The sequence below is a fragment of the Leopardus geoffroyi genome, chromosome D2 (assembly GCF_018350155.1).
Source record: "Leopardus geoffroyi isolate Oge1 chromosome D2, O.geoffroyi_Oge1_pat1.0, whole genome shotgun sequence".
Classification (NCBI taxonomy): domain Eukaryota; kingdom Metazoa; phylum Chordata; class Mammalia; order Carnivora; family Felidae; genus Leopardus; species Leopardus geoffroyi.
The window spans coordinates 17,892,666-17,917,127 of NC_059334.1; the positions used below are offsets into that span (position 1 = coordinate 17,892,666).

At 45.8% G+C, this 24,462-nt stretch overlaps 1 protein-coding gene and 1 long non-coding RNA gene across 3 annotated transcripts in view; one reads left to right on the forward strand and one right to left on the reverse strand.

Moving 5' to 3' along the window:
• LOC123576494 overlaps window positions 1-23,207 on the reverse strand; it is a 48,768-nt gene extending 25,561 nt beyond the window's left edge. Inside the window, exon 1 of the long non-coding RNA XR_006701433.1 lies at window positions 22,951-23,207. This is a non-coding gene — a long non-coding RNA (uncharacterized LOC123576494). The remainder of the gene's footprint in view (window positions 1-22,950) is intronic.
• Window positions 23,208-23,678: 471 nt separating this feature from the next.
• Window positions 23,679-24,462, forward strand: part of PGBD5 (piggyBac transposable element derived 5) — a 108,635-nt gene continuing 107,851 nt past the window's right edge. For both annotated transcript variants that reach the window (XM_045437406.1, XM_045437405.1), the window contains exon 1: window positions 23,679-24,047. In XM_045437406.1, the coding sequence (XP_045293362.1) occupies window positions 23,726-24,047 (322 nt within the window). In that variant the 5' untranslated portion in view covers window positions 23,679-23,725. The remainder of the gene's footprint in view (window positions 24,048-24,462) is intronic.

The window sequence follows — 24,462 nt, forward strand, 5'->3', positions numbered from 1 at the left end:
ATTTACATCCAACTTAGTTAGCATAGAGGGCAACAATGATTTCAGGAGTAGATTCCTTAGTGCCCCTTACCTGTTTAGCCCATCCCCCCTCCCACAATGCCTCCAGTAATCCTCAGTTTGTTCTCCATATTTATGAGTCTCTTCTGTTTTGTCCCCCTCCCTGTTTTTTGGGGTTTTTTTAATTTTTTTTCAACGTTTTTATTTATTTTTGGGACAGAGAGAGACAGAGCATGAATGGGGGAGGGGCAGAGAGAGAGGGAGACACAGAATCGGAAACAGGCTCCAGGCTCTGAGCCATCAGCCCAGAGCCCGACGCGGGGCTCGAACTCACAGACCGCGAGATCGTGACCTGGCTGAAGTCGGACGCTTAACTGACTGCGCCACCCAGGCGCCCCCCCCCCGTTTTTATATTATTTTTGTTTCCCTTCCTTTATGTTCATCTGTTTTGTCTCTTAAAGTCCTCTTATCAGGGAAATCATATGATTTTTGTCCTTCCTTGACTGACTAATTTCACTTAGCATAATACCCTCCAGTTCCATCCATGTAGTTGCAAATGGCAAGATTTCATTCTTTTTTATTGCCAAGTAATACTCCATTGTATATATATATATACCACATCTTCTTTATCCATCGATGTCATCCATCAATGGACATTTGGGCTCTTTCCATACTTGGGTTATTGTTGATAGTGCTGTTATAAACATGGGGGTGCATGTGTCTCTTCAAAACAGCACACCTGTATCCCATGGAGAAATGCCTAGTCGTGCAATTGCTGGGTCGTAGGGTAGTTCTATTTTTTGTTTTTTGAGGAACCTCCATACTGTTTTCCAGAGTGGCTGCACCAGCTTGCATTCCCACCAACAATTCAAAAGAGATTCTCTTTGTCCGCATCCTCGCCAACATCTGTTGTTGTCTGAGTTGTGAATGTTAGCCATTTTGACAGGTGTAAGGTGGTATCTCATTGTGGTTTTGATTTGTATTTCCCTGATGATGAGTGATGTGGAGCATTTTTTCATGTGTCAGTTGGCCATCTGGATGTCTTCTTTGGAGAAGTGTCTATTCACGTCTTTTGCCCATTTCTTTCCTGGATTATTTGTTTTTTGGATGTTGGGTTTGATAAGTTCTTTATAGATTTTGGATACTAACCCTTTATCTGATATGTCATTTGCAAATATCTTCTCCCATTCTGTTGGTTGCCTTTTAGTTTTTCTTATTGTTTCCTTCTCTATGCAGAAGCTTTTTATCTTTATGAGGTCCCAGTAGTTCATTTTTGCTTGTATTTCCCTTGCCTTCAGAGACATGTTGAGTAAGAAGTTGCTGCAGCTGAGGTCAAAGAGGTTGTTGCCTGTTTTGTCTTCTAGGGTTTTGATGGTTTCCTCTTTCACATTTAGGTCTTTAATCCATTTTGAGTTTATTTTTGGTATGGTGTAAGAAAGTGGTCCAGTTACATTCTTCTGAATATTGCTGTCCAGTTCTCCCAGCACCATTTGCTAAAGAGACTGTCTTTTTTCCATTGGATACTGTTTTCTGCTTTGTCAAAGATTAGTTGGCCGTATAGTTGTGGGTCCAGTTCTGGGCTGTCTATTCTATTCCATTGGTCTATGTGTCTGTTTTTGTGCCAATACCATACTATCTTGATGATTACAGCTTGTAGTAAAGTCCAGGACTGGGATCCTCCCACTTCGTTTTTCTTTTTCAACATTACTTTGGCTTAGAATTGTTTGTTCTAGCTTTGAGAAGAATGCCGGTGCAATTTTGATTGGGATTGCATTGAATATGTAGATTGCTTTGGGTAGTATTGACATTTTAACAATATTTATTCTTCCAATCCATGAGCATGGGATGTTTTTCCATTTCTTTGTGTCTTCTTCTCTTAATTCTTTCTACCTATTTCACCCATCTACCCCCCCACCTCCTCTCTGGTAACCATCAGATTTATACGTAAGAGACTAGGGTGTTGGTTCGTTGGTCTGTTTTGTTTGGTTTTTGGTTTTTGGTTTTGGTTTTTTGGGGGTTTTTTTGGTTTGTCCCTCTTTTATTCCCCTCCCCCCCGCCGTCCACTGATCAAACAAAAACTTTGTTCATTGTTTTGTTTCTTAAATTCCACATATGAACAAAATCATATTATACTTGCCTTTCTCTGGCTGACTTCTTTTGCTTAACATTATACTCTCTAGCTCCATCCACTGTTGTTGCAAATGATAAGATTTCATTCTTTTTTGATGCCCGAATAATATTCCAGTGGGGGGGGGAGGGTATATCATATCTTCTTTATATTATCCATTCAATCAGTCAATGGACACTTGGGCTGCTTCCATGTCTTGGCTATTGTAAATAATGCTGCAGTAAACATAGGGGTACATGTATCCCTTCGAATTAGGGTTTTGGTATTCTTTGGGTAAATAACAGTAGTGCAATTACTGGATTGTAGAGTAGTTGTATTTTTAATTTTTGAGGAACCTCCGCACTCTCTTCCACAGTGGCCACACCAATTTTCATTCCCACCAATGGTACATGAGGGTTCCTTTTTCTCTGCTTCCTCGTTTCTTGTGTTTTCAATTTTAGCCATTCTGACAGGTGTAAGGTGGTATCTCATTGTGGTTTTGATTTGCATTTCCCAGATGATGAGTGACGTTGAGCATCTTTTCACGTGTCTGTTGGCCATCTGTGCGTTTTCTTTGGAGAAATGTCTGTTCATATCTTCTGCCCATTTTTAATTGGATTATTTGTTTTTCGTGTGTGTGTTGAGCTGTATAAGTTCTTTATATGTTTTGGATACTAACATTTATCAGCTTTGTCATTTGCAAATACCTTCTTCCATTCAGTATGTTGTCTTTTAGTTTCGTTGGTTGTTTCCTTTGCTGGACAAAGGCATTTTGTTTTGATATAGTCCCAATAGTTTATTTTTGCTTTTGTTTCCCTTGTTTAAGGAGACATATCTAGAAATATGCTGTTATAGCTGATGTTAGGGACATTACTGCCTGTGCTCTCTTCTAAGATTTTTATGGTTTCAGGTGTCACATTTAAATCTTTAATCCGTTTTGAGTTTATTTTTGTGTATGGTATGTAGCTGTCCAGTTTTCCCAACACCATTTGTTCAAGAGACTATCTTTTTCCCATTGCATATTCTTACCTCCTCTGTCTAAGATTAATTGACCATATAATCATAGGTTTATTTCTGGGCTCTCTATTCTATTCCATTGATCTGTGTATCTACTTTTGTACCAATACCATACTGTTTTGATTAGTACAGCTTTGCAATATAACTTGAAGTCTAGAATTGTCATACTTCCAGGTTTGTTTTTCTTTGTAAGATTGCTTTGGCTATTCGGGGTCTTTTGTGGTTCCATACAAATTTTACGATTGTTTGTTTTAGTCTGTGAAAAAATCCTCTTGGTATTTTGATAGGGATTGCATTAAATCTGTAGGTTGCTTTGGGTAGTGTGGGCATTTTAGTAATATTTGTTCTTCCAATCCATAAGTTTGGAATGCTTTTCCATTTGTTTATGTTGTCTACACGTGGATTTAAAAAAAAAAAGTATATCTTTGGCTGAAATCTAGAATTTACATCTTTATTAAACGTGAAGAATTTCTAGAGCAAAATTGTGTAATTGACTTTGCATGGCACCTAGGACATCAACTCAACCTTCCCCCTTGGTATCCAATAATGTTTCAAATTTATGTTTGGTAAATTTGTTTTCTTAATTTTTTTTTTTCAACGTTTATTTATTCCCGGGACAGAGAGAGACAGAGCATGAATGGGGGAGGGGCAGAGAGAGAGGGAGACACAGAATCGGAAACAGGCTCCAGGCTCTGAGCCATCAGCCCAGAGCCCGACGCGGGGCCCGAACTCACGGACCGCGAGATCGCGACCTGGCTGAAGTCGGACGCTTAACCGACTGCGCCACCCAGGCGCCCCGGTAAATTTGTTTTCAATACGCTCCAACATTTCATTAAAGTTGAAAAGAGTTACATAGTTTTCGGATAGTATAAAAAATGCCTATAGTTCAAAAGACTTTTTTTGTCTGCATCATTTCTTACCAAGTTTAAAAAATGTGTGGAACTTGACATGAAATGTCAGAGACCGAGTAGAGTGAAAAAGAGTGTCCCTCTGTCACCTCAGCCCAGCATGGGGCCTCGGACTGGAGCAAGGTGAGGAGGGTATCCACTTGGGGTGCGATTGGAGAAGCCTACATTGGGGTAAAGTGGGAATCCCCACAGAGGGGAAGCCTAGCGAGGCATCAAAGTGTGAGCAGGAGGATGGGGTGTCCGCATGAGTAGGGACAGCACAGCACAGAGAATCTGAGCCAATGTGAGGTGAGGTGGACATCTGACAGGGGAGATACAAGTTTGGGCCCATACAGGGTAACTGATCAAATCGTGTAAGAATATTAAAGATAATGAGAGCCAGGTTTCTTATATTTGGTTACAAGTATGGCAGGGAAAAGAGCTAGAATTAGACCTACGTGTTGGATTGGGATTGAAAGTAATTGCATGAACTCGATATATAGATACATAGAAGTAAACACAGATGGAAATGTGTATAAGTATGCTCACAAACGCACGTGTGTGTGCATACACATACATACATATATTTAAGAAATTTTTTTTTTTTCAACGTTTATTTATTTTTGGGACAGAGAGAGACAGAGCATGAACGGGGGAGGGGCAGAGAGAGAGGGAGACACAGAATCGGAAACAGGCTCCAGGCTCTGAGCCATCAGCCCAGAGCCCGACGCGGGGCTCGAACTCACGGACCGCGAGATCGTGACATGGCTGAAGTCGGACGCTTAACCGACTGCGCCACCCAGGCGCCCCACATACATATATTTAACATTGTTCACTAACTTGCTTGGAAACAATGACATCCCAGTGGCAATGAGCGCACCTAGGGTGCACATCTTGGCTTCTAAACTCCATTTTCCACTTAAAAGAAGCAGGAGAAGTTAACCGATTCTGGGGCTGGGCAGGAAAAGTATGAGATAAACTTGGAACGTCTTGTGTCAAAGTGCTCAAAGAATGATAAATACTTAGGACACAGAAGTCAGCTTACAGGGCCCCCTACTGGTCAGGTTGGGGACAACACAATCACCAGAATAAATAAGGATGGTAACAGTTTTAATTCATTAAAAAATAGAAAAACGAATGTCAATACAACTATTAAAAATAAATAATAAAATGTTTGATGAGGAATGGTATATTTAAGGAGTGTTAAAATACCACCCCACAAACTGCTTCTGAATTTTGAAAGGAAAAAGTGTACCTTCACAGGGTAGACTGGAAAAGTCTACCTTCACCGGGGGATCAAAATCAACATCATCAGTGACAGGAAAATCAAATCCTACGCCACCTACGATGCAGTGAGAAGAACACAGAGTCGCTTATAACCTGGATCTAATTGTGAGGAATCATCAGACAAGCCAAAACGGAGGCACACTCCAGAACATAACTGGCCTGTAATCTTCAAAAGTGTCAAGTTTACAAAAGTCAAGAAATGACCAAAACATTGTTCCAGACTGAGGGAGACTGAGACCAACGAATACGTGTATCCGTCATAGGTTATTGGGACAATTGCCAGAATGTGAAGGGAGTCTGTGGATGAAATGATAGTTATCTATCCATGTAGATTTACTGATTTCAAAATCAGCGTGTGATGTGGTCATCTGGGAAACTATCCTCATCTGTAGGAAATCCACACTAACGGGTGCGAGCGTGATAGAGACTTGGGTTATCAAGGAACTCTCAAATGGTTTAGGAAATAAGCTCCTCATTATCCGAGTTTTTGATTGTTTCAAAATAAAAAATAATAATGCACAGCCTTCCGTGGAATATAAAATGTCCCACAATATGTTTTAAATGTGTTTTAATCTACTGTGTTTTCCATGCACATTTGCAGCACAGCTGTATTCCTGGCCCAAATACATTTTTTACTAAATTTAGTATCTGTGTTTCACACACTTCGTAAGTGTTTTAACTTAGAATTTACAAACGTGCAAGGTAATAAAATTTTTAAGTCACAAGTAAATATAACTTAAAGTAATATGTATGTAACAAGTAGGTGATTTATTTATATACCAACCAAATTCCCATGTCATTGAAAGTAACTTCCGTAATACAATTAATGAAGCATTTTGCAGGAATTTCTAACTTATTTCTGTGTAATAGTTTGTGGCTTATTAACGATCAATGAATATTAGCTACTAAAAATGATTGTGCCATAACGAAAGCACATACAAATTGGAAACCCCAAATGCCATTCCGTTTTCAGCAAACAAATCTCAGAAGATACGATCAAGAAATCAACTTCAAAAGATCCAATTTAGCTAGTGTCTAATGTCAATGGTGTCTCATTTTAAGTTTAAGATACAATTGGTATATGAATCAGAAAAGCAGCTCTCTGTCTAGAAGCAGCTTGGGCAAAAAGGTCCTTCCTTCATCCAACATGTTTTTATTTCACAATCAAAGCAGAACAATACAGAGACATCTCCCACTGAACATAGTTAATCCATTCTTGAAGCTCAGACGCTCTGAACCACAACAAAAATAGGCTTTCGCCCCGTTATTTTCGATGGGGAAATTTATCAGACATTGCATGTCAACAGGAAATCCCAAACAACTTACGAAAGATAACTAAAACCCAGTAAAAATGCCTGCACGTAAGTAACAAACTCATGAAGGGATACGAAATGCTTAAAACATTTTTCCTGATCGCCTAACAATATGCTTGCCCTGTAGCCAACAGCATGTAGAGTTTGCATGCAACGTTACATTTGCAATGCAACCCGGCAAATAGCAGACATCGACAAATGAATCTAATAGAGAAAATGCAGACGGAAGTTTGCGATGAATTAAGGACATTTCCTACCATGCTACTTACCAAGGGAGGCGGACACTTGGAGCTAACAAAACTTAAGCAGCTCCTGCTGTGGATACGCTTGGCTCCCGATACATTTTCAGAGAAGGTAGGTGACACTACGGGCTGGAAAAATTAAGGAGCGCTCGCTTACACTGTCGGCATTGATTTGTATAAATTTCACTATAGGGTGCTACTGAGACATGAGGCCATTTTTATTATCTTTTTTAGTATCTATTAATTTTGAGAGAGAGAGAGAGAGAGAGCATGAGTGGGGGAGAGGCAGAGAGAGAGGAGAGCGAGGGAGAATCCCAGGCAGGCTCTGTACTAGTTGCTAGCATACAGCCTGATGCGGGACCCAAGCTCACCAACCATGAGATCGTGACCGGCGCTGAACTCCAACACTTAACTGACTGAGCCACTCAGGCCTCCCTGGAAGGAGGCACTTTATTTCCATCTCTCAGAAAATTGTTACAACGTACTGATTTTCACAACCAAGGAGGCAGTTCTACACGATCAAAAAATTGTCATGATAAGCAAGCAACTGCCTCTTTGGAGTCAACGAATAAAAAAATATATTTTTTTAAATATTTAAAATAACAAAGATATAAAGATGTCTGTAGTGTTAAGGGCATGCCTTTAGTTGAGGCGCATTGTGCCATGCACAACCCGAGCAGCTATACATGGCTGCCGGTAATCTGATTTGTACATCAATTCGTTTGGCAGTCCGTTAAGAGAGCCTTGCCCATAGATGCTGACAAGACAGCAGGGAAGCCTCCTTCCCTGGCTTTTTCGGGTACCCATCCATCTACCTAACTTACCTCACCAACTCGTGGCCGTCCTTACTGGAATAAATTCATTCTCTTTTCCTCTCCCACAGGAGATGGGGAGAAGAGCTGTTTACATACGTGTATGGGTTTCCCATTGCCTCTTGCTCTGACCCCACACGATGCTCTCCTCTCCACCCAGAAGTTCCCGGGACAAATTAGAAAACTCAGACAGTTTTGGGTCGCCACGTCCCTTTGTTTCTTTCCCTCTACCTTAAGCCTTCCAGTAGGGCTCCCTAAACAGCTCTCTAAAACTAATCTTGTCGCCATATGCTATGATCCTGCTTCCTCCTTCCTGTAAAGTTAGGTTTTGTTTTTGGTTTTGTTTTTGTTTCCCTAAAGTTTGGTTTCTCCGTATCGTTAACCCGGAAGGAGGCTGCAAACGTTTACTTTGATTTTTGGAGCACGAATGGCTAGAAGAATTTTGTGATGATACTGATTTTAAGTGAAGTGTATTTTTTCAAGTTTTGGGTTGGCGGGTCTGGGATGAGAGGTCCAATTCTAGATCTGTAGTTTCAAGACTCGGATGGATGTATCACGGGCCAGCAGAGCAGGAACTGATGGTCCCTGTCTTCTTTCAGAGCCGTGGTGTATTTCTTAAGAAACCATCTCCATTTTCCATCTCTTTAGAGATTAATCCTAGGAATTAGTGGTACAAACTGAAGTGTCCTGTGTCTTTTAAAAAATCTTTTCCAAAGTGAGTGGGAGAGATATAGTCTGATAAAGGACAGGAAGAAAATACTAGATGGTTGAATTGCATTTCTTGTCATCCATTTAAATGTTTCCTTTTGTGGGGCGCCGGGGTGCTCAGTCGGTTGAGCGTCCGACTTCAGTGAGGTCATGATCTCACTGCTCACGGGTTCAAGCCCCGCGTCGGGCTCTGTATAAGGAAGTTCTCAAGGGGCACCTAGGTGGCTCAGTCAGTTGAGTGTCCGACCTCTGTTCAGCTCATGATCTCGCAGTTTGTGGGTTCGAGCCCCACGTCGGCTCTGTGCTGACAGCTTGGAGCCTGGAGCCCGCTTCAGATTCTGTGTCTCCCTGTCTCTCTTTGCCCCTCCCCTGCTCATGCTCTGTCTCTCTCTTTCTCTCTAATATAAAATAAGACATAAAAAATGTAAATGTTCACCTTTTGCATGTCACTTGTAATGCACATAATTTAATATAGTACAGGCTATAATTTATAAATAAATATACTTATGTTGGTGTTATGTCCTCAAAACTTTTTTTAATTTTATTATTGATCGATTTTTTGGCAGACGAGAGGTGCACAATAATAAATGTTTGGAGATCACGGCTCCAGGAACTCAGATCTTTCCCTAGGTCTGTTCATTCTGTGCATCATTAGACCCCCTTGACCACACGTCTGCTCCCCGAAATACGCCCTGGGCAGCACCCGGCTCTCACCCTTCCCTCAAGCAGTCACCGCGGGCTGCGCTGGGGTTACCTTAAGGGATAAGGGGGTGCTGTCACCCCCACGCACGGTCCTTCCTACTGAACAGTTAGTGCGGCCCACGTTTGCAATCACAGGCTCTGGAACCAAAGTGGGCGGAGATCCCAGCTGGCCCCTCGGTAGCAATGTGGCTTTTGGGAGTGTTGTGTGACTTCTCACCAAGGCTTAATGCTCATCCATAATGTGGAGGAGAAAATAGTGTGATTCTCAGAGGGCTGTGAGACCGACCATTCCCCTCGGTGCTCAGCAGTACCAGGCACCTAGTGGGCCACTGGTAAAAAAGAAAATTGATATGATAAGGGACAAAACATAAGAGACTCTTCAATATGGAGAACAAACAGAGGGTTGTTGGAGGGGTTGTGGGGGGGGGGATGGGCTACATGGGTAAGAGGCATTAAGGAATCTACTCCTGAAATCATTGTTGCCCTACATGCTACCTAACTTGGGACGTAAATTACAAAATAAATTAAATAAATAAAAAAAGAAAGTTGATATTATAGTTATTATTACTTGTACTAACAAAACTCGTAATATGAGAAGACTTTTTTTAATGCTTGTTTATTTATTAAAAAATTTGTTTAATGTTTACTTATTTTTGAGAGAGAGAGAGAGACAGAGCGTGAGTCGGGGAGGGGCAGAGAGAGAGAGGGAGACATAGAATCCGAAGCAGGTTCCAGGCTCTGAGCTGTTCAGCACGTAGCCCAGCGCGGGGCTCGAACTCACAAACCATGAGATCATGACCTGAGCTGAAGTTCAATGTGCAACCAACTGAGCCTCCCAGGTGCCCCATAGTGTTTATTTATTTTTGAGAGAGAGAGAGAGAGAGAGAGAGAGGTAGGGGCAGAGAGGGCAGGGGGACACAGAATTTGAAGCAGGCTCCAGGCTCTGAGCTGTCAGCCCGTAGCCCAGCGCGGGGCCTGAACTTGCGAACCGTGAGATCATGACTTGAGCAGAAGTGGGATGCTTAATTGACTGAGGCACCCAGGCGCCCTGAGAAGACTTTAAAGCAAGGTCTCTTTGCCTAGATTTCCAAGATTAACCTGCTTCAGACTGAATTCTGCTCTCCTGCAAAGAATGAGTTAGCCAGCGGCCAGTGGGTTTCTTCTGGATCTTTTCTGAACTTTTTAGGGTCCTCCCCGGAGAAAAGTTCTAAAGGAAGACAAAATGGAGAAATACTCTCACTCTCACTTCAAAGGACGTGTAGGAAGTGGTTACTTTTGCCAAAAAAATTAGTGCCTGGGACATACAAGACATTCAATGAAGCCTTCTGTAGACCGAATGTTTGTGTCCCTCCAGAATTCATATATTGAAATCCTAATGCACAAGGTGACAGTATCGGGAGGTGGGGTCTTTGGGAGATGTTTAGGTCATGAGGTGGAGCCCTCATGGACAAGATTAGCATCTTCCTAAAAGAGACCCCACAGAGAGCCCTTGCCCCCTCCACCACGGGAGGTTACAGGGAGAAGATGGTCATCTGTGACCCGGGAGGTGGCCCTTGAATAGACATGGAGTTTGCCAGTGCCTTGAGCTTAGACTTCCGAGCCCCAGGAGTGTGAGAAATAAATGTCTGTTGTTTAAACCACCCAGTCTATGGTGCTTTTGTTACAGCAGCCCAAAGATAAGGCTTGCCTCTTACATCTAAAAATAACACAAATACCAACAGTAATAAAAAAGGCACATTGTGGCCACTGACATGTAATGAACATCATCTCTCCTCTATGGCGCCAAGAGCTCAATCAGGTTTGGACCACGAGGGAGAGTATGATTAACTACAAACACCGGCAAGATGTCTAAATGTTCAATTCCTCTTCCTGTTACTTTTCTGCTAAAACAAAAGGAAAGTCCTAGGCAGGCTTCGGTTGCCACTGAGCCTAAAACAGCCAAATCCCCAATTAGAAAGCTTTGGGGTTTGTTTTAATTGTGGGTGTGTGAAGTTACCCAGAAGCTCTGTTTGATCATGCCAATGGGTGTTTTGCTACAAGGTTGCAAACACATCTTAGTCTAGCAACTAAGGTGCACAAAAATATACGTTTCGCATTTTAAAATGTGTCTACATTTCTGTTTCAGTCCAGTTTTGCCTATTGTTTTGGGCTCCGTTGAATGTAACCTCCCCGCCCCCCCCCCCCCCAGATTCCGATGTTGCGGTCCTAACACCCAGCACTTCAGAATGTAACTGTATTCAGACCCTAGATCCTTGAAGGGGTGATTAAAGGGGGCACCTGGGTGGCTCAGTGGGTTAAGCACCTGACTCTTGCGCTCAGCTCAGTCTTGCTCTCAGGGTTGTGAGTTCCAGCCCTGCATTGGGCTCTGCCTGGGCATAAAGCCTACAATCAGTCAATCAATCAATCAATCAATGATTAAGGTAAAATGAGCTCATTGGGGGTAGGCTCTAATTCAACATGACTGGTGTGCTTACAAGAAGAGGACACTAGGACACAGACAATACACACTGAAGGGCAATGTGTCGTCTGACGACACAGCAGAGGAGACAGTTATCTGCAAGCCAAGGAGAGAGGCCTGGGAGAATTGAACCCTCCGGACACCTTGACCCTGGACTACCAGCCTCCAGAACTGTGAGAAAATACAGTGTATGTTGCCCACGCCCCCCAGCTTTTGGTATTTTGTTATGGCAGCCCGAGCAGGGCACCTATGAATCAGAAATTTGAGGACCTCCCGCCCCCCCCCCCCCACTATACCCTAAAGTTCTCTTTTGGCTTGAGAGGCTTGTGTGATGCTACGGGGTCCGGGAAGGAGGCTCCCGGCATTCACGCCACTAGGTCATCGAGACGCTGCACAGCTGTTGCCAGGGCGGGCTACATAATTTGCAGGCCCAGCACAAAACGAAGATAAACGGCCTTTTGTTCAAAAGCACAGATGAAGAGTTGTTAAAGACACTAAAATAGAAAGCCCATTTCCTCCAAGGTCTGTCTTTCCACGTGCCATGGCCGGTGTTTTCGCTTCGCATTTAACGTCATTCCAATGTAAATAAACATTTACAAACCTAATTAGGAGCATGAATTTTACCACCCATCTTTGTACGGTGCAATGTCAGTTTTAAATAATCCGCACGTGGACGCGGCAGCTGGTCCGGGCACATGCACCCTGTTCTCACCAGGACGGTGGAAATCCTGCGCTCCGCCAGCTCAGCTGTCTTTACTCCACCTGGTGAGACAGGCCGTGTTCCACCAACCCTCCCGCCCTCAGCTTACTGATGGGTAAGGAACCCGAAAGGACGGGGGACAGGGGGCCGCCCTTTCTTTCCCTTCTTTCGCTTCTAAGTCACCGCTTGCAGCCTAAGCGCTCGGCTAACACAGGGAGGTAACGTGAGTGAGAAAGGGTATGACCCGGTTCTGGGTTGTTCACCAGAGGCCATTGCCTTCTGTCTGTGCTCAGAGCAAGCTCTGCTTCGTAGGGAAAGGGTGCTCCTGTTGACTCAGTCATCGATGTAACGCTTAGCTTCTCTTGCTGAACCCCAGGCACTGGGTGTCGCTGTCCAGCGGCACTCGCCAGGCGGGAGACCAGTATTTGAACATGAGGAGGCAAGGGACCGTGGACACGCATACCGGGCTCATGCGCGTGCTCCGCTGTCCCATCCCCCCCACTCCCAAAACACAAGTTCAAAAATAAAACTGAAGAACTACCAGACAGTGACAGCAGAGCATTATATTGGCCAAGGCATCCTTCCGGGGGCGGGGCCTTCCGGGGGCGGGGCCTTCCAGGGTGAGGCTTTTGAGGGCAAGACCTTACGAGATGGAACCGTGGGGTCGCCGGGCAGGGCCTTCGGGGGGGCGGGGCCTCCAGGAAGGGTCCCTCAGCAGGCAGGGCTGTGCCCAACTGCGAGCCTTGGCCTGCGGTGAGTCTGGCCCAGCCTTTTCCTCCGCTCCCTTTCCCCAAGGACCTTCATGCTTTGAAGACCAAAATCGAAACCAAAAAAATGCACCTAATTGGTTAGTGTTTTTTCAATATTAATTGACTGGTTTTCTCAGTAGTTGGCAACCCCTCCCAACTGAAGGCTTTCTCTTACAAAGCGGTCCTGGCCGGGCTGGAGTCTGAGAGCAGAATAAATGCCCCATCACCAAGGAGAGCTGGTTTCTCCTTCATACAAACGTCATAGGCTCCTCCCACCTGATAGGTTTCTGCCCACTAGTCATCACCCAACTCCCGCCCTATAATAGCATTCTCGGGGAAGGGCTGATAAATACATTCAACCTGCAGAATTACAACAAAACATCTTGACCCATCCTGGGAGCTTTTGATTGTTAGGAGGGGCCGAGTCACGCTAGGGCAAATTCATACATTTCAGCACGAGTAAAGTGACTCCAAGAGTAACATAAGGGCTAGTGATCATTACTGGTCCAGGAACCAATTTCTGGGAGTCCCTCTTAACATCGCCGCTCCCCGCCCTCACCATCATTTCTTCTTGTCTCCAAGTGAATGCTACTTAGGTTTCATGAAAGAAATATGGATGCCATAGAAAACGGTGCATGACCCCAGAAGCTTAATTCATCCCTGAACAACAATTAATACTGATGCATCGAAGGATGGATACTTTCCTGGGCAGAAGAAAGAGCTGACGCAGAATGTATGAAGGCAGCCCTTCCTCCCTGGATAGAAATAATTAAAGCCAGTGGCCACCCCTCACGCACAGCCACTGTGCTTTAGGTATTAACTGATTGTCCCTAAACGGGAGTGGAGCGGGGGAGCAGGTGACAGTCAAAAAACTATGGTAGCGGCCAGGAGGGATCTGCCTGCGTTTGAATATTAATCCCATCATATACTAGCTGTATGAACTTGGAAAACCGAGCTCACGGCTTGAAGCATTCGCTTTGCCATGCGTGGAGTTAGAACAGGGAGAACACTGACCTCATAGGGCTGGTTTTTTAGATGTTCCCGGCGAACCATTTAGCACAGCTTCTGGCATACGGAAGGCACACATAAAAGTTGACTGTCATTGTTATGGGCCTCCAACTTTTAGCCTTCTGTAAAGAACCGAATGATATCTTTGAAAAATACCAATTACTTGCAATGTTATGGGAAAGTGGTATCTGTGTTGACCTGATTAGAATAAAGTGGAAAATCCTTTTTGTTTAAACCTTGTTGAAAAATTTTCTAAACTGTCAGCCCTTCTTTTTTTTTTTATTTATTTATCTTTGAGAGAGAGAGAGAGAGAGAGAGAGAGAGAGAGAGTGTAGCATGAGTGGGAGAGGGGCAGAGAGAGGGGGAGAAAGAATCCCAGGCAGGCTCTGCATTGTCAATGCAGAGCGCGATGTGGGACTTGATCTCACGAACGTGAGATCATGACCAGAGCAGAAATCAAGAGTCTGTCACTCACCCAATGGAGCCACCCAGGCACCCCTGTCACCTCCTCTGGTTTCGTAATTAGAACAAACGTTTGAGACTGTTTTTCTGATAACTGAGTTGCTCGTTGTAACCAAGGGTATTTCAACAGTAATGTTTATTAAAAAATTACTGCAAATAAAGATACAGAATTGGTGAGAGGTTGCACTAAGTTTAATGAAAGCCCCAACATGAGTGTTTCTTCCTGTGATTCTCCATTTTTTCTCCTACGATTAGAGTGCACATTACGCTCTCCTTAGGGGAAAGCTCTGCTGTGCTGCATGGTTCTGTAGGGCGCCCAGCCTTTCACAGACAATCTTATAAGAAGCATCACTGTCACTGTAAGAAAACTGAGGGACAGATGGGGCTTTAACACTAAGCCTACAACAATGCATCAGTTCAACAATCTACGTAGAGTTTGACCCTGGACGTCTAATTTATACTTTCAGTTCCGTCAGTGCCAGCTACAGGAATGTGACTTCAGAGATGCCGAGAAGGTCCCCTTTCTAGCAGGGAACATCCGCTCCCGGTTTCTTAGAATACCTGAGTTTCTGTGACTAAGCAATCCATTCTTTTGTGTAAAACACCAACTGCCCAGGGCTGTTTCTCCTTTAAAGGCGATTGAACTTCAAGGCTGTTACTCAGATCCCTTTCTTTTATTGGAGAACAGGGGAGTGGGGCTTGGGTGTGCTTCAAGAGGGAAAAGGTCACCAAGGGGGACAGAAGAGAGGACACGAAGGTACAAAATTCTGGTTTCTAAGAATGGGAAAAGCCCACTTCCAATATGTATATTTCTCTTTGCTCTAAATATCTCACAATGTCCACTCGTTGAGAGCAACTGATTGCAACCCTGGGAAGAAAATGTAGGTTGAAGCACTAATCAGAGTTGTTGGTGCTACTTGCAGGGGTCTGGCTGCACTAAATATTTCGTGGAAATATTCATTAGCAAAACCACTCAGAAGAAGCCATTTACCTACATCCTTTTCAACGTCCCTTAATTCTTCGGCCAAATTCTCACATGCCTCCTTAGCCGACACCGAGCCCAGGTCCATGATTACAATCACTGTCTAGTACTCTCACCTCCATCATACACACCTGAGAAAAACCCACCTCGGTAAAACCCAACCCTCTGTCCACCCCGTGTCTGCCCCTGGCAGCTGAACATAGTTGGAGAAAAATGAAACCATCCTGGGATGCCTGGGGGGCTCAGTGAGTTAAGCATCTGACTCTTGGTTTTGGCTCAGGTCATGATCTCATGGTTCGTGGGTTTGAGCCCTACGTCTGGCCCCTTGCTCAGAGCCTACTTGGGATCCTCTCTCTCTCTCTCTCTCTCTCTGCCCCTCCCCCGCTTGTGTGCTCTTGCTCTCTCTCTCTCTCTCTCTCTCAAATAAATAAAACTTGGGGGAAAAAATGCAACCATCCTGGCAGGTTTCACATTAAATTCTCAACCACAAATCCAAGTATGTTGATCTAATTGACTGAGTCTCCACTCTACTGGTGAAATATTTTGACTACCTCACATCTTCCTTCCTCAGACCCCTAACCCGGGGATTCTCAACTCTGGCCACACTTTTGAATCACCCGGAAGCCTTTAACACATTCCAGCGCCCAGGTACACCTCCAGAGAAATCCGATTAAATTGGCGTAGGGCCCGGTTAGGAGTGTTCTCTTAAGATTCTCCAGATGATTCTCATGTACAGCCAGGATTAAGAACTGAACACCTCTCTCAGATACAGCTGATGACCCCTCTGAGGACTTCGCTGAGAAAATCAAAGCAGGAAAGGAAGAAGAGTACCTTTATGAAAAGTGCAGCATGCAAAGCAGTCTTGAGAACGAAGAACAAAGCTGGGGGTATTGCAATCCCAGATTTCAAAATCTACTACAAACCTATACTAATCAAAACTGGCAAAAAAAAAAAAAAATAGACACACAAATCAATGGAAACAGGATAGAGGGCCCAGAAACAAACCCACAATTGTACGGTTAATTAATCTTTGACAAAGGAGGCAAGAATGTATAATGGAAAGATGACAGTCTCTTCAAAAACGGTGTTGGAAAAACTGGACAGTTACATGCAAAAAAATGAAGCTAGACTACTTTCTTTCACCATATGCATAAACTCAAAATGGATTAAGGATCTAAATCTAACTGCATGGACCCCTACCCCTAACGCCTTCTGAGGGAGGACCGGCCCCTCCACTCGTGCATTCCGATTCACTGCCATCCAAGCGAGGAAGGACCTTGTTTTAGTAACCTGTTCTCTCTCTGTCCAGCTGTCTGGCATCTCTCCTGCACCCTTCCTACTGAATCATCCCCACCCTCATTCAAATATCACCCGATCTTCAGAAATCTCCTTCCAACTTCTAACCCACCTGGCACCTCCCTTTTCTCTCTTCCCTTTGTAGCAAAAATCCTCAAAAGTTGTCTTTACTCAAAACCCCCGTTTCTTCTCCCAGGTTCTGAAACCCACTCTCCAATCCCATTTTTATCCCCCTTTTGTGAAACCTAGTGGTTATTTCCCAGCCCTCACCTTACCAAATCCCTCCGCCGCATTCACCATGGTTACTCTCGAGATCCTTGAGATACTTTCTTAGCCCCTAAAATCTGTCTGGGTTCCTCAACTTTCTCAGTTTCCTTCGGGGGTTTCTTCTCATTTCCCTGATCTCTATGAATGTGCTCCAGGACTTGTCCTCAGATGTGTCCCCTCTCTATACTCAATCCTTGGTGACTTCATCCGTTTTCCTACCATCGATCTGCTGACGACTCCACCCTTCTCCCTCCAATCCAGACCTGGTTCTTGAACTCTCTTCAATTGTCTGCTTTCCAGATCCACTGAGATGTGTTAAACCCAACATGTTCAAATCCAAGCTCTTATTTTCCTCCAACTCTGCTACACTTGCAGTAGCTCCAACAGACAACTATAGAGTCATTCTGGATTCATCGCTTTCTCTCACTGCCCATACATATCTAATTCTTTGGTCAAAGCTGTGGGTTCTACCTTCAAAACGTATTCACAATCTGACTGGTTCTAATCACCTCTATCACTTCTAATCTGGCCCCAAACACTCCCCTCTATAGTCTGGGCATTTGTCACGGTGTTCTCTCTGGCCTTCCGGATTCCATGCCTGCTCTGTTCTAGTTTATTTTCCACTCAGCCGTTAGAGCGATCCGTTGAACACCCGAGTCAGATCTCGTTATTTCTCTGCTCTAAGGTCTCCAGTGGCTCCCCACTTCGCTCAGAATAAAATCCCGCCTTACAGAATGGGGCACTCAACTTCCTTTTCAATTCATCTCCTACCAAGTCATCCAGCTCTCTGTGCCTCAGCTACGCCAGCCTCCTTGGTTCTATAGAGTACAATGGGTGTGTGCCTGCCCCAGGGGCTTTGCACTTGTTTCCTCTTCCTAAATGCACTTGGCTCGTGCTCTTAACCCATTCAAGGATTCTTATCTCAGTACCTTCCCTTGACCACACACACAAGCAGCATCACCATCACCAACAACGTAATGTCTGTCCCCCTACTTTTTACCCCTTGTCAACAGCTGACATATTGCATATTTATTGTTTTCTTTTTCTCTTCTCTCTACTTGAGTATAGATGTAATAAAAGCAAGGTACTTGTGGTTTTTTCTTTTCTGATTTATTCTCAGTGCCTAGAAGGGGATTCGGCACATAATAAGTATTCAGTACGTATTTGTGGAATGAATGAGTGAATGAATGAATGAATCGATCAACCCATCAATGAAGGGTATCTCAATCCCAACAAGAGAGATTTCTCCCAAAAGTTTTCTATAGCTTTGTCCTACTTTGTTCTCCCTCTCTTTGACTAGTAGATACATTCATCAAAAAAAAAAAAAAAAATCATTTTGAGCAAGATTGGATCCTTAAGTTTCTATGTCAGATATGACTCAAATGTCACGCTGTGCCATGCACATTTGTCTCCAGCATTCTCCCCCATATGTCGATCATGGTTCAGCAGCTGTGGCTCTTTCTTCTCCCCTCCCCTATCTCAGTTCCAGGAGATTCTGTTTGGTTCTGGCCCCCTCCTTATGGGCGATGAAGGCAATATAGGAAGAAGCAGCAGCTGCCGTGACCCCCACCCCCACCCCCCCGCCTTCGCTATTCATAGTGACCCAGCGACACATAGACTTCCTAAGCCTGATCTAGCCTGTGCAGTATGGGGCTGGCCAGGTCAGGCCCTGCCACCTTAGGATTTTTGTTCAATGTTGTTCCCTACGGTGGTTTGGCCATTTGCAAAATCAAAAATGGCAAAGAACAGACAGGAAGCAATATACTATATTTTACAGATTCTAAGATGCCCCTGCCCCCATGTTCTTTCACATTCACATCTCCAACTATATATATATGGAATTGTCTCATAGTCGGTGCTGAGCAGGTGGAAATGTCTATAAAGTTACCACAGGCTGAGCCTGTGCCAACTTAGTTACTAGTCCTAGGATGTGCCTGGCCGTCTATACCTCTCAGCATGCCAGGCCACAGGCCTTTTGAGGACCATTTGAAGAAGAAAAACAAACTGGTTATTATATAAAAATCTTGGATAAGTTAAAAAAAAAAAAAACCCACCAGCATCAAGCCAGGCAGAATGGAGGGACAGCAACTTGGATGACCACAGAGTACTTGTATAAAAAGTGCAGCACGCAAAGCAGTCTTGAGAACGAAGAACAAAGCTGGGGGTATCGCAATCCCAGATTTCAAAATCTCCTACAAAGCTGTACTAATCAAAACTGGCAAAAAAAAAAAAAAAAAAAAAAAAATAGACACACAAATCAATGGAAACAGGATAGAAGGCCCAGAAACAAACCCATGGTTGTAAAGTTAATTAATCTCTGACAAAGGAGGCAAGAGTATGGAATGGAAAGATGACAGTCTCTTCGAAAACAGTGTTGGAAAACTGGACAGTTACATGCAAAAGAATGAAGCTAGACCCCTTTCTTTCACCATACACATAAACTCAAAATGGATTAAAGAGCTAAAAGTGAGATCTGAGGGGCACCTGGCTGGCTCAGTCCATGAAGCACGCATCTCTTGATCTTGGGGTTGTGAATTCAAGTGCCACACTGGACACAGAGCTTACTTAAAAAAATAAGTGTGAGACCTGAAACCAAAAAACTCCTAAAAGAAAACAGGTAGTAATCTCTTCGACATTGGCCTTAGCACCATATTCATGGATACGTCTGCTTGGTTAAGGGAAACAAAAGCGAAAATAAACTATTGGGACTACATCAGAATAAAAAGCTTTTGCACAGCAAAGGAAATCGACAACAAAACCAAAAGGGAACCTATTGAATGGAGAAGATAGTGGTGAATGGTACATCTGATAAGGGATAAATATCCAAAATATGTAAAGAACTTAATACAAAAAACCCCACAAATAATCCAATTGAAAAAATGAGCAGAGGACCTAAATAGACATTTTCCCCAGAAAGTACATATAGACGCGTCCAACAGACGCGTGAAAAGACGTCCAACATGAGTAATCATCAGGGAAATAAAATCAAACCACAATGAGATCTGTCACTTTAGACCCGTCAGGATGGCTGGTATTAGACAGGAAAAAGCAAGTGTGTTGGCCAGGAGGTAGAGAAAAGGGAACCCTTGTGCACTGTTGGTGGGAATGTAAATTGGTACAACCACTGTGGAAAACAGTATGGAGGTTCCTCAAAAAATTAAGGATAGAATTACGGGGCGCCTGGGTGGCTCAGTCGGTTAAGCGTCTGACTTCAGCTCAGGTCATGATCTCACGGTTAGTGGGTTCGAGCCCCGCGTCGAACGACGTGAGCCCTGAGTAACGTGCAGAATTGTCAAATGACTGTGTTGTACACCTGAAACTGACACATCATTGAAGGTCAGCTATATGTCAATAATAAAAAAAAAAATTGTTTTAAGTGCAGCATGACGGAAGCTCTGGGTGGTTAAGAGACACATACTGTGGGGAAAACCTGGGCATCGAAAGCAGAAGGCAAATAAGAATAGAGCGGTTCTGAATGTCAAGTCCTGGGAAAACATTAACCAACGATTTTAACTTTCATTTTTATGTATGCATTAAGGTGATACATGATAAAAATCTAAATATTTACCAAAGAGACTTTCGATGCATTTAAATTAAAATGTTAATGAAAAGGGGGCGCCTGGGTGGCGCAGTCGGTTAAGCGTCCGACTTCAGCCAGGTCACGATCTCGCGGTCCGTGAGTTCGAGCCCCGCGTCGGGCTCTAGGCTGATGGCTCAGAGCCTGGAGCCTGTTTCCGATTCTGTGTCTCCCTCTCTCTCTGCCCCTCCCCCGTTCATGCTCTGTCTCTCTCTGTCCCAAAAATAAATAAATGTTGAAAAAAAAATTTTTAAATGTTAATGAAAAGAAAACATTGTATCATAGTTTGAATGGTAGCATTTTTTTCTTTCTTATTAAAACATACCAGGAAAGGAGGCCAGGACTCAATGAAAAATGGCTACCAGTCCCCGTTACATAAAAAGCACACACTCCTGGCTTAACAAAACCTAAGGACTCTACTACACAAATGGATTGCCTTTACTACCCGGAGACCTTTGTGCAGAGTAGAAACCATCTAAATAATATTCATCTAAAGTTATTTAATTATATTACAAAATTATATTATTTGGAAGATGTATTTAAATGACTCAAAGTTGAAAAGATCTCAGTGTAATACTGCTTCCATAATTATCCTTACAGATAACATTACTTAGAAAAGTTAATGATGTAAAATCATAATGGTAGTAGGTTGCCAAGCAGATGGGGAAGTTTTTTGGTTTTTGTTTTCCAGGTTTTTTTTTTTTCCCCCTTTTTCTCTCTTCCTTCCACAAGGAGAATCAGCCACCTGTCTTTAAATAAAGGCTGACGTATTTTTACTTTTCTTGGTTGGCATCACTTGCTTAAACAAAGTAACCCTTGGTTGCTGAAGACCTGATTCTGAACTGAAATAGCCATCTGATTTTTGTTTGACAAACACTTGGATAACAATTTGATTTCCCTGTCTGTTTCTTTTGTGACCAAATAATCCTCTCCCCAATGTTGCATGCTGTGGGAGCTACAAGCACTTACCACACAAAGGCTCTAAGGTTTCCTTGGGATTAGCACCATGCAAATGCAAATTTGAGACAATGGGAGACTGTGTCCATCCATCCTTGTAACTGTTATTCGTCTATTTTGTGCTTCCTATGGGTAGCAAAGCAAGCCATTGTTTTTAACACACACACTCACTTGAGCTGCTGACTTTTTCACTGGCTACCCGGAGAGAAGGAACTCTTGCCTACAGATTTCACCCTCTAGATCCCATTCAATTATTTTTTCTTTAAGAGATAACATAAAATTTTACAGGAGTATAACAGAATTCCTAATTGCAGAATTCAAACTCGAGCTCTGGAGTCTCATTTTGTGTCTTCGATCTATGCTTCATTGGTCTTTTGTGGTAAGTCTGACTACCTGTATGTGCTCTCTTCAAAATCTTTCACTGGTTAGCATAGTATACAGATATGCCAGAAGCCAGTTTTTTCCTGTGGCATAATTCTTCCAACAGAGTTGAAATGCTTTGCAAACAATTTCACATATATCAGCCAATCCACATAGAAAGCAATGCCATGTGAATCCCTTCCTTTCTATATATTTTCTTTCAGTGATTGTCAGGAACTCATGCCTGTACAGAGGCTCTGGCTGGGAGGAGGAAACACAGGCCTGGGAGGGGAGGGTGAGAGCAGAAGCTGCCGGCCTGCTGTTGAATTGACCTCAGTTGGTGGCAGAATGGTCCCATCATCTTCATCCTTTATGCATGCTTAGAAATAGCAACATGCCTTTCCCTCTTGTGCAATTATCTTTTAGTTAATACCCAGTAGGATTTGTAAGCCCTTCACATCTCTGTGGATTTATTTTATTTCTGAGTGCAAGTGACTTTATGGCCCAATTACCATCATCGTGACTTATTGCACTATTTGTGGGAGGGAGAGGGGAGCAAGGAGACAAGACTGATCATATGTAGCGCCATCAACAGAATGAATGCCACACACTCTTGGCCGAGGAAGAGGGGTGGATGAAACCTTTCTGTGCCATTGTTTATCAGAGCCCTGACGCCTGGGTAGACTTGTGCTATATTTTAATAGACGAGTGTGTCAAATGTGTAAGTAAAGATGTGACAACAGTGGTGCCAGAGTAATCAATATTCGGGAGGTAATGAATATTTTGAGTTTAAAAGAGGGCAAACGTCAAAGATGAGAGGAATGACTAAGACCAGATGCTGCCACCCTCGAATTACAGGGCTACTCAAGCGAGACTGAGTTAGCATCTGACCCCAGAAATGGACCGGCGAGGCCGGCTCCTAATTAGAGCAAGATTCCCGGAAGCCAGACAGCCCTCGTGCTCATAGGAGCAAGGGGCGCAGCCGGCTGTGTGCCACGGGAAGCAGTAGCAGCAGCAGCGGCAACAGCCCAGGGAATTGTGAGCCTCGGGCCCGCCGCCTACCTGGAGTTTCTGCCGCGCCTGGTTCAGAACCACCGGGGGCGGACAGCTCCCCGGCGCGGGGCGCCTCCAGCGTTAGGGGACGTGAGCGCCGGGTCCCGCTCGGGCGGCAGGAAGAACCGGCTGCGTCCCGTGCCCCCCGGCACCCTTTCGGCTCCTCCCTTCCCGGCGCGGAGCAAGCGCGGGGCCTGCGGGTGGCCGTCCCGGGCCGCATGTCCCTGCAGGCGAGGGGACGGGCTCGAGCCGCCGCCTGCCCTCCCCCTTCCCGCCCGCCGCCGCCGCCGCCTCTTTCCTCGCCCCGCCCGGTGGAGGGAGGCGGGGCGTGCCCCGCGTCGGCCCCGCCCCGGCCCGGCTCCCGATTGGCCGGCGGGCCGGAGGTGCGAGGAGGCGGGGCCCGCCTCTGGCGGCTCGCGCCCGGGAAGGTCGGCCGGGGAGCGCGGGGTGCCGCGGGAGGGCGCGCGGGGACGCGGCGGGCGCCGAGGAGACGCAGCGGCGGCAGTAGCGGCGGCGCCTGGGCCCGGCCGCAGCCCCAGCCTCCCGCCCGCGCGCCCTGCCTCCAGCCGCGGCCAGCAGCCTGCGGCGCCCGAGCTCCGAGGGCGCTTCCCCGGGCGCAGGGCCCGAGGCGGCCAAGACGGCGGGCCGGCAGGGCGCGGGGCGGCGGGCGCTGTGCTGCGGGCTGCGCTGGTGGGGGGCGGCGGGCCGCGGCGCGGGCCCGGGGCCCGGCGCGTGCGGCTGGGAGGCGCTGTGGGGGGCGGGCGCGCGGGCGGCGGCCGGGGCTATGGCCGAGGGCGGCGGGGGCGCGCGGAGGAGGGCGCCGGCGCTGCTCGAGGCGGCCCGCGCGCGCTACGAGAGCCTGCACATCTCGGACGACGTGTTCGGCGAGTCGGGCCCGGACAGCGGCGGGAACCCCTTCTACAGCACGTCGGCCGCCTCGCACTCCTCCTCGGCCGCCTCCTCGGACGACGAACGCGAGCGCCCCGGCCCCCCGCCGCCGCCGCCCGGTGCTCCCGACGCGCAGGAAGCCGAGGAGGACGAGGCTGGCGCGGGCTGGAGCGCCACGCTGCGGGACCGCCCGCCCCCGCGCTTCGAGGACACCGGCGGTAAGGCGCGGCCCGCAGGGGCGGGGGCGGCCCGGGGAGGCGGGAGTGCCGGGCCGGGAGGACACCAGACGCTCCGTGGGCCGGGGGCAGCTGTGCGTTTCTGGACCCTAAGGGGGCCGCGGCGGCGGGGATTTAAAGTGCTCTGACTGCGTGGGGGGCTCCGACTTCCCCGTGGGTGGAGAGGAGGAGGCGGAGGCCGGCGCCGGCACCCTGCGGTTGGCAAGGACGTGGAGGGTGGTGGGGAGTGTCTTCCCTCTCTGGCTGGGTGTGGCCAAGCCAGTCACACCTGTGGGGTCGCACCTTAGGGGTGCGTTTGAGTTAGTCTAGGTAAAGGGCTTCAGAAACGCTGATACAGCTTGGGTGTGTGTTGCGGGGGTGGTGGTAAATCAGTTTGTATTGATGGCCCCATGGCAAG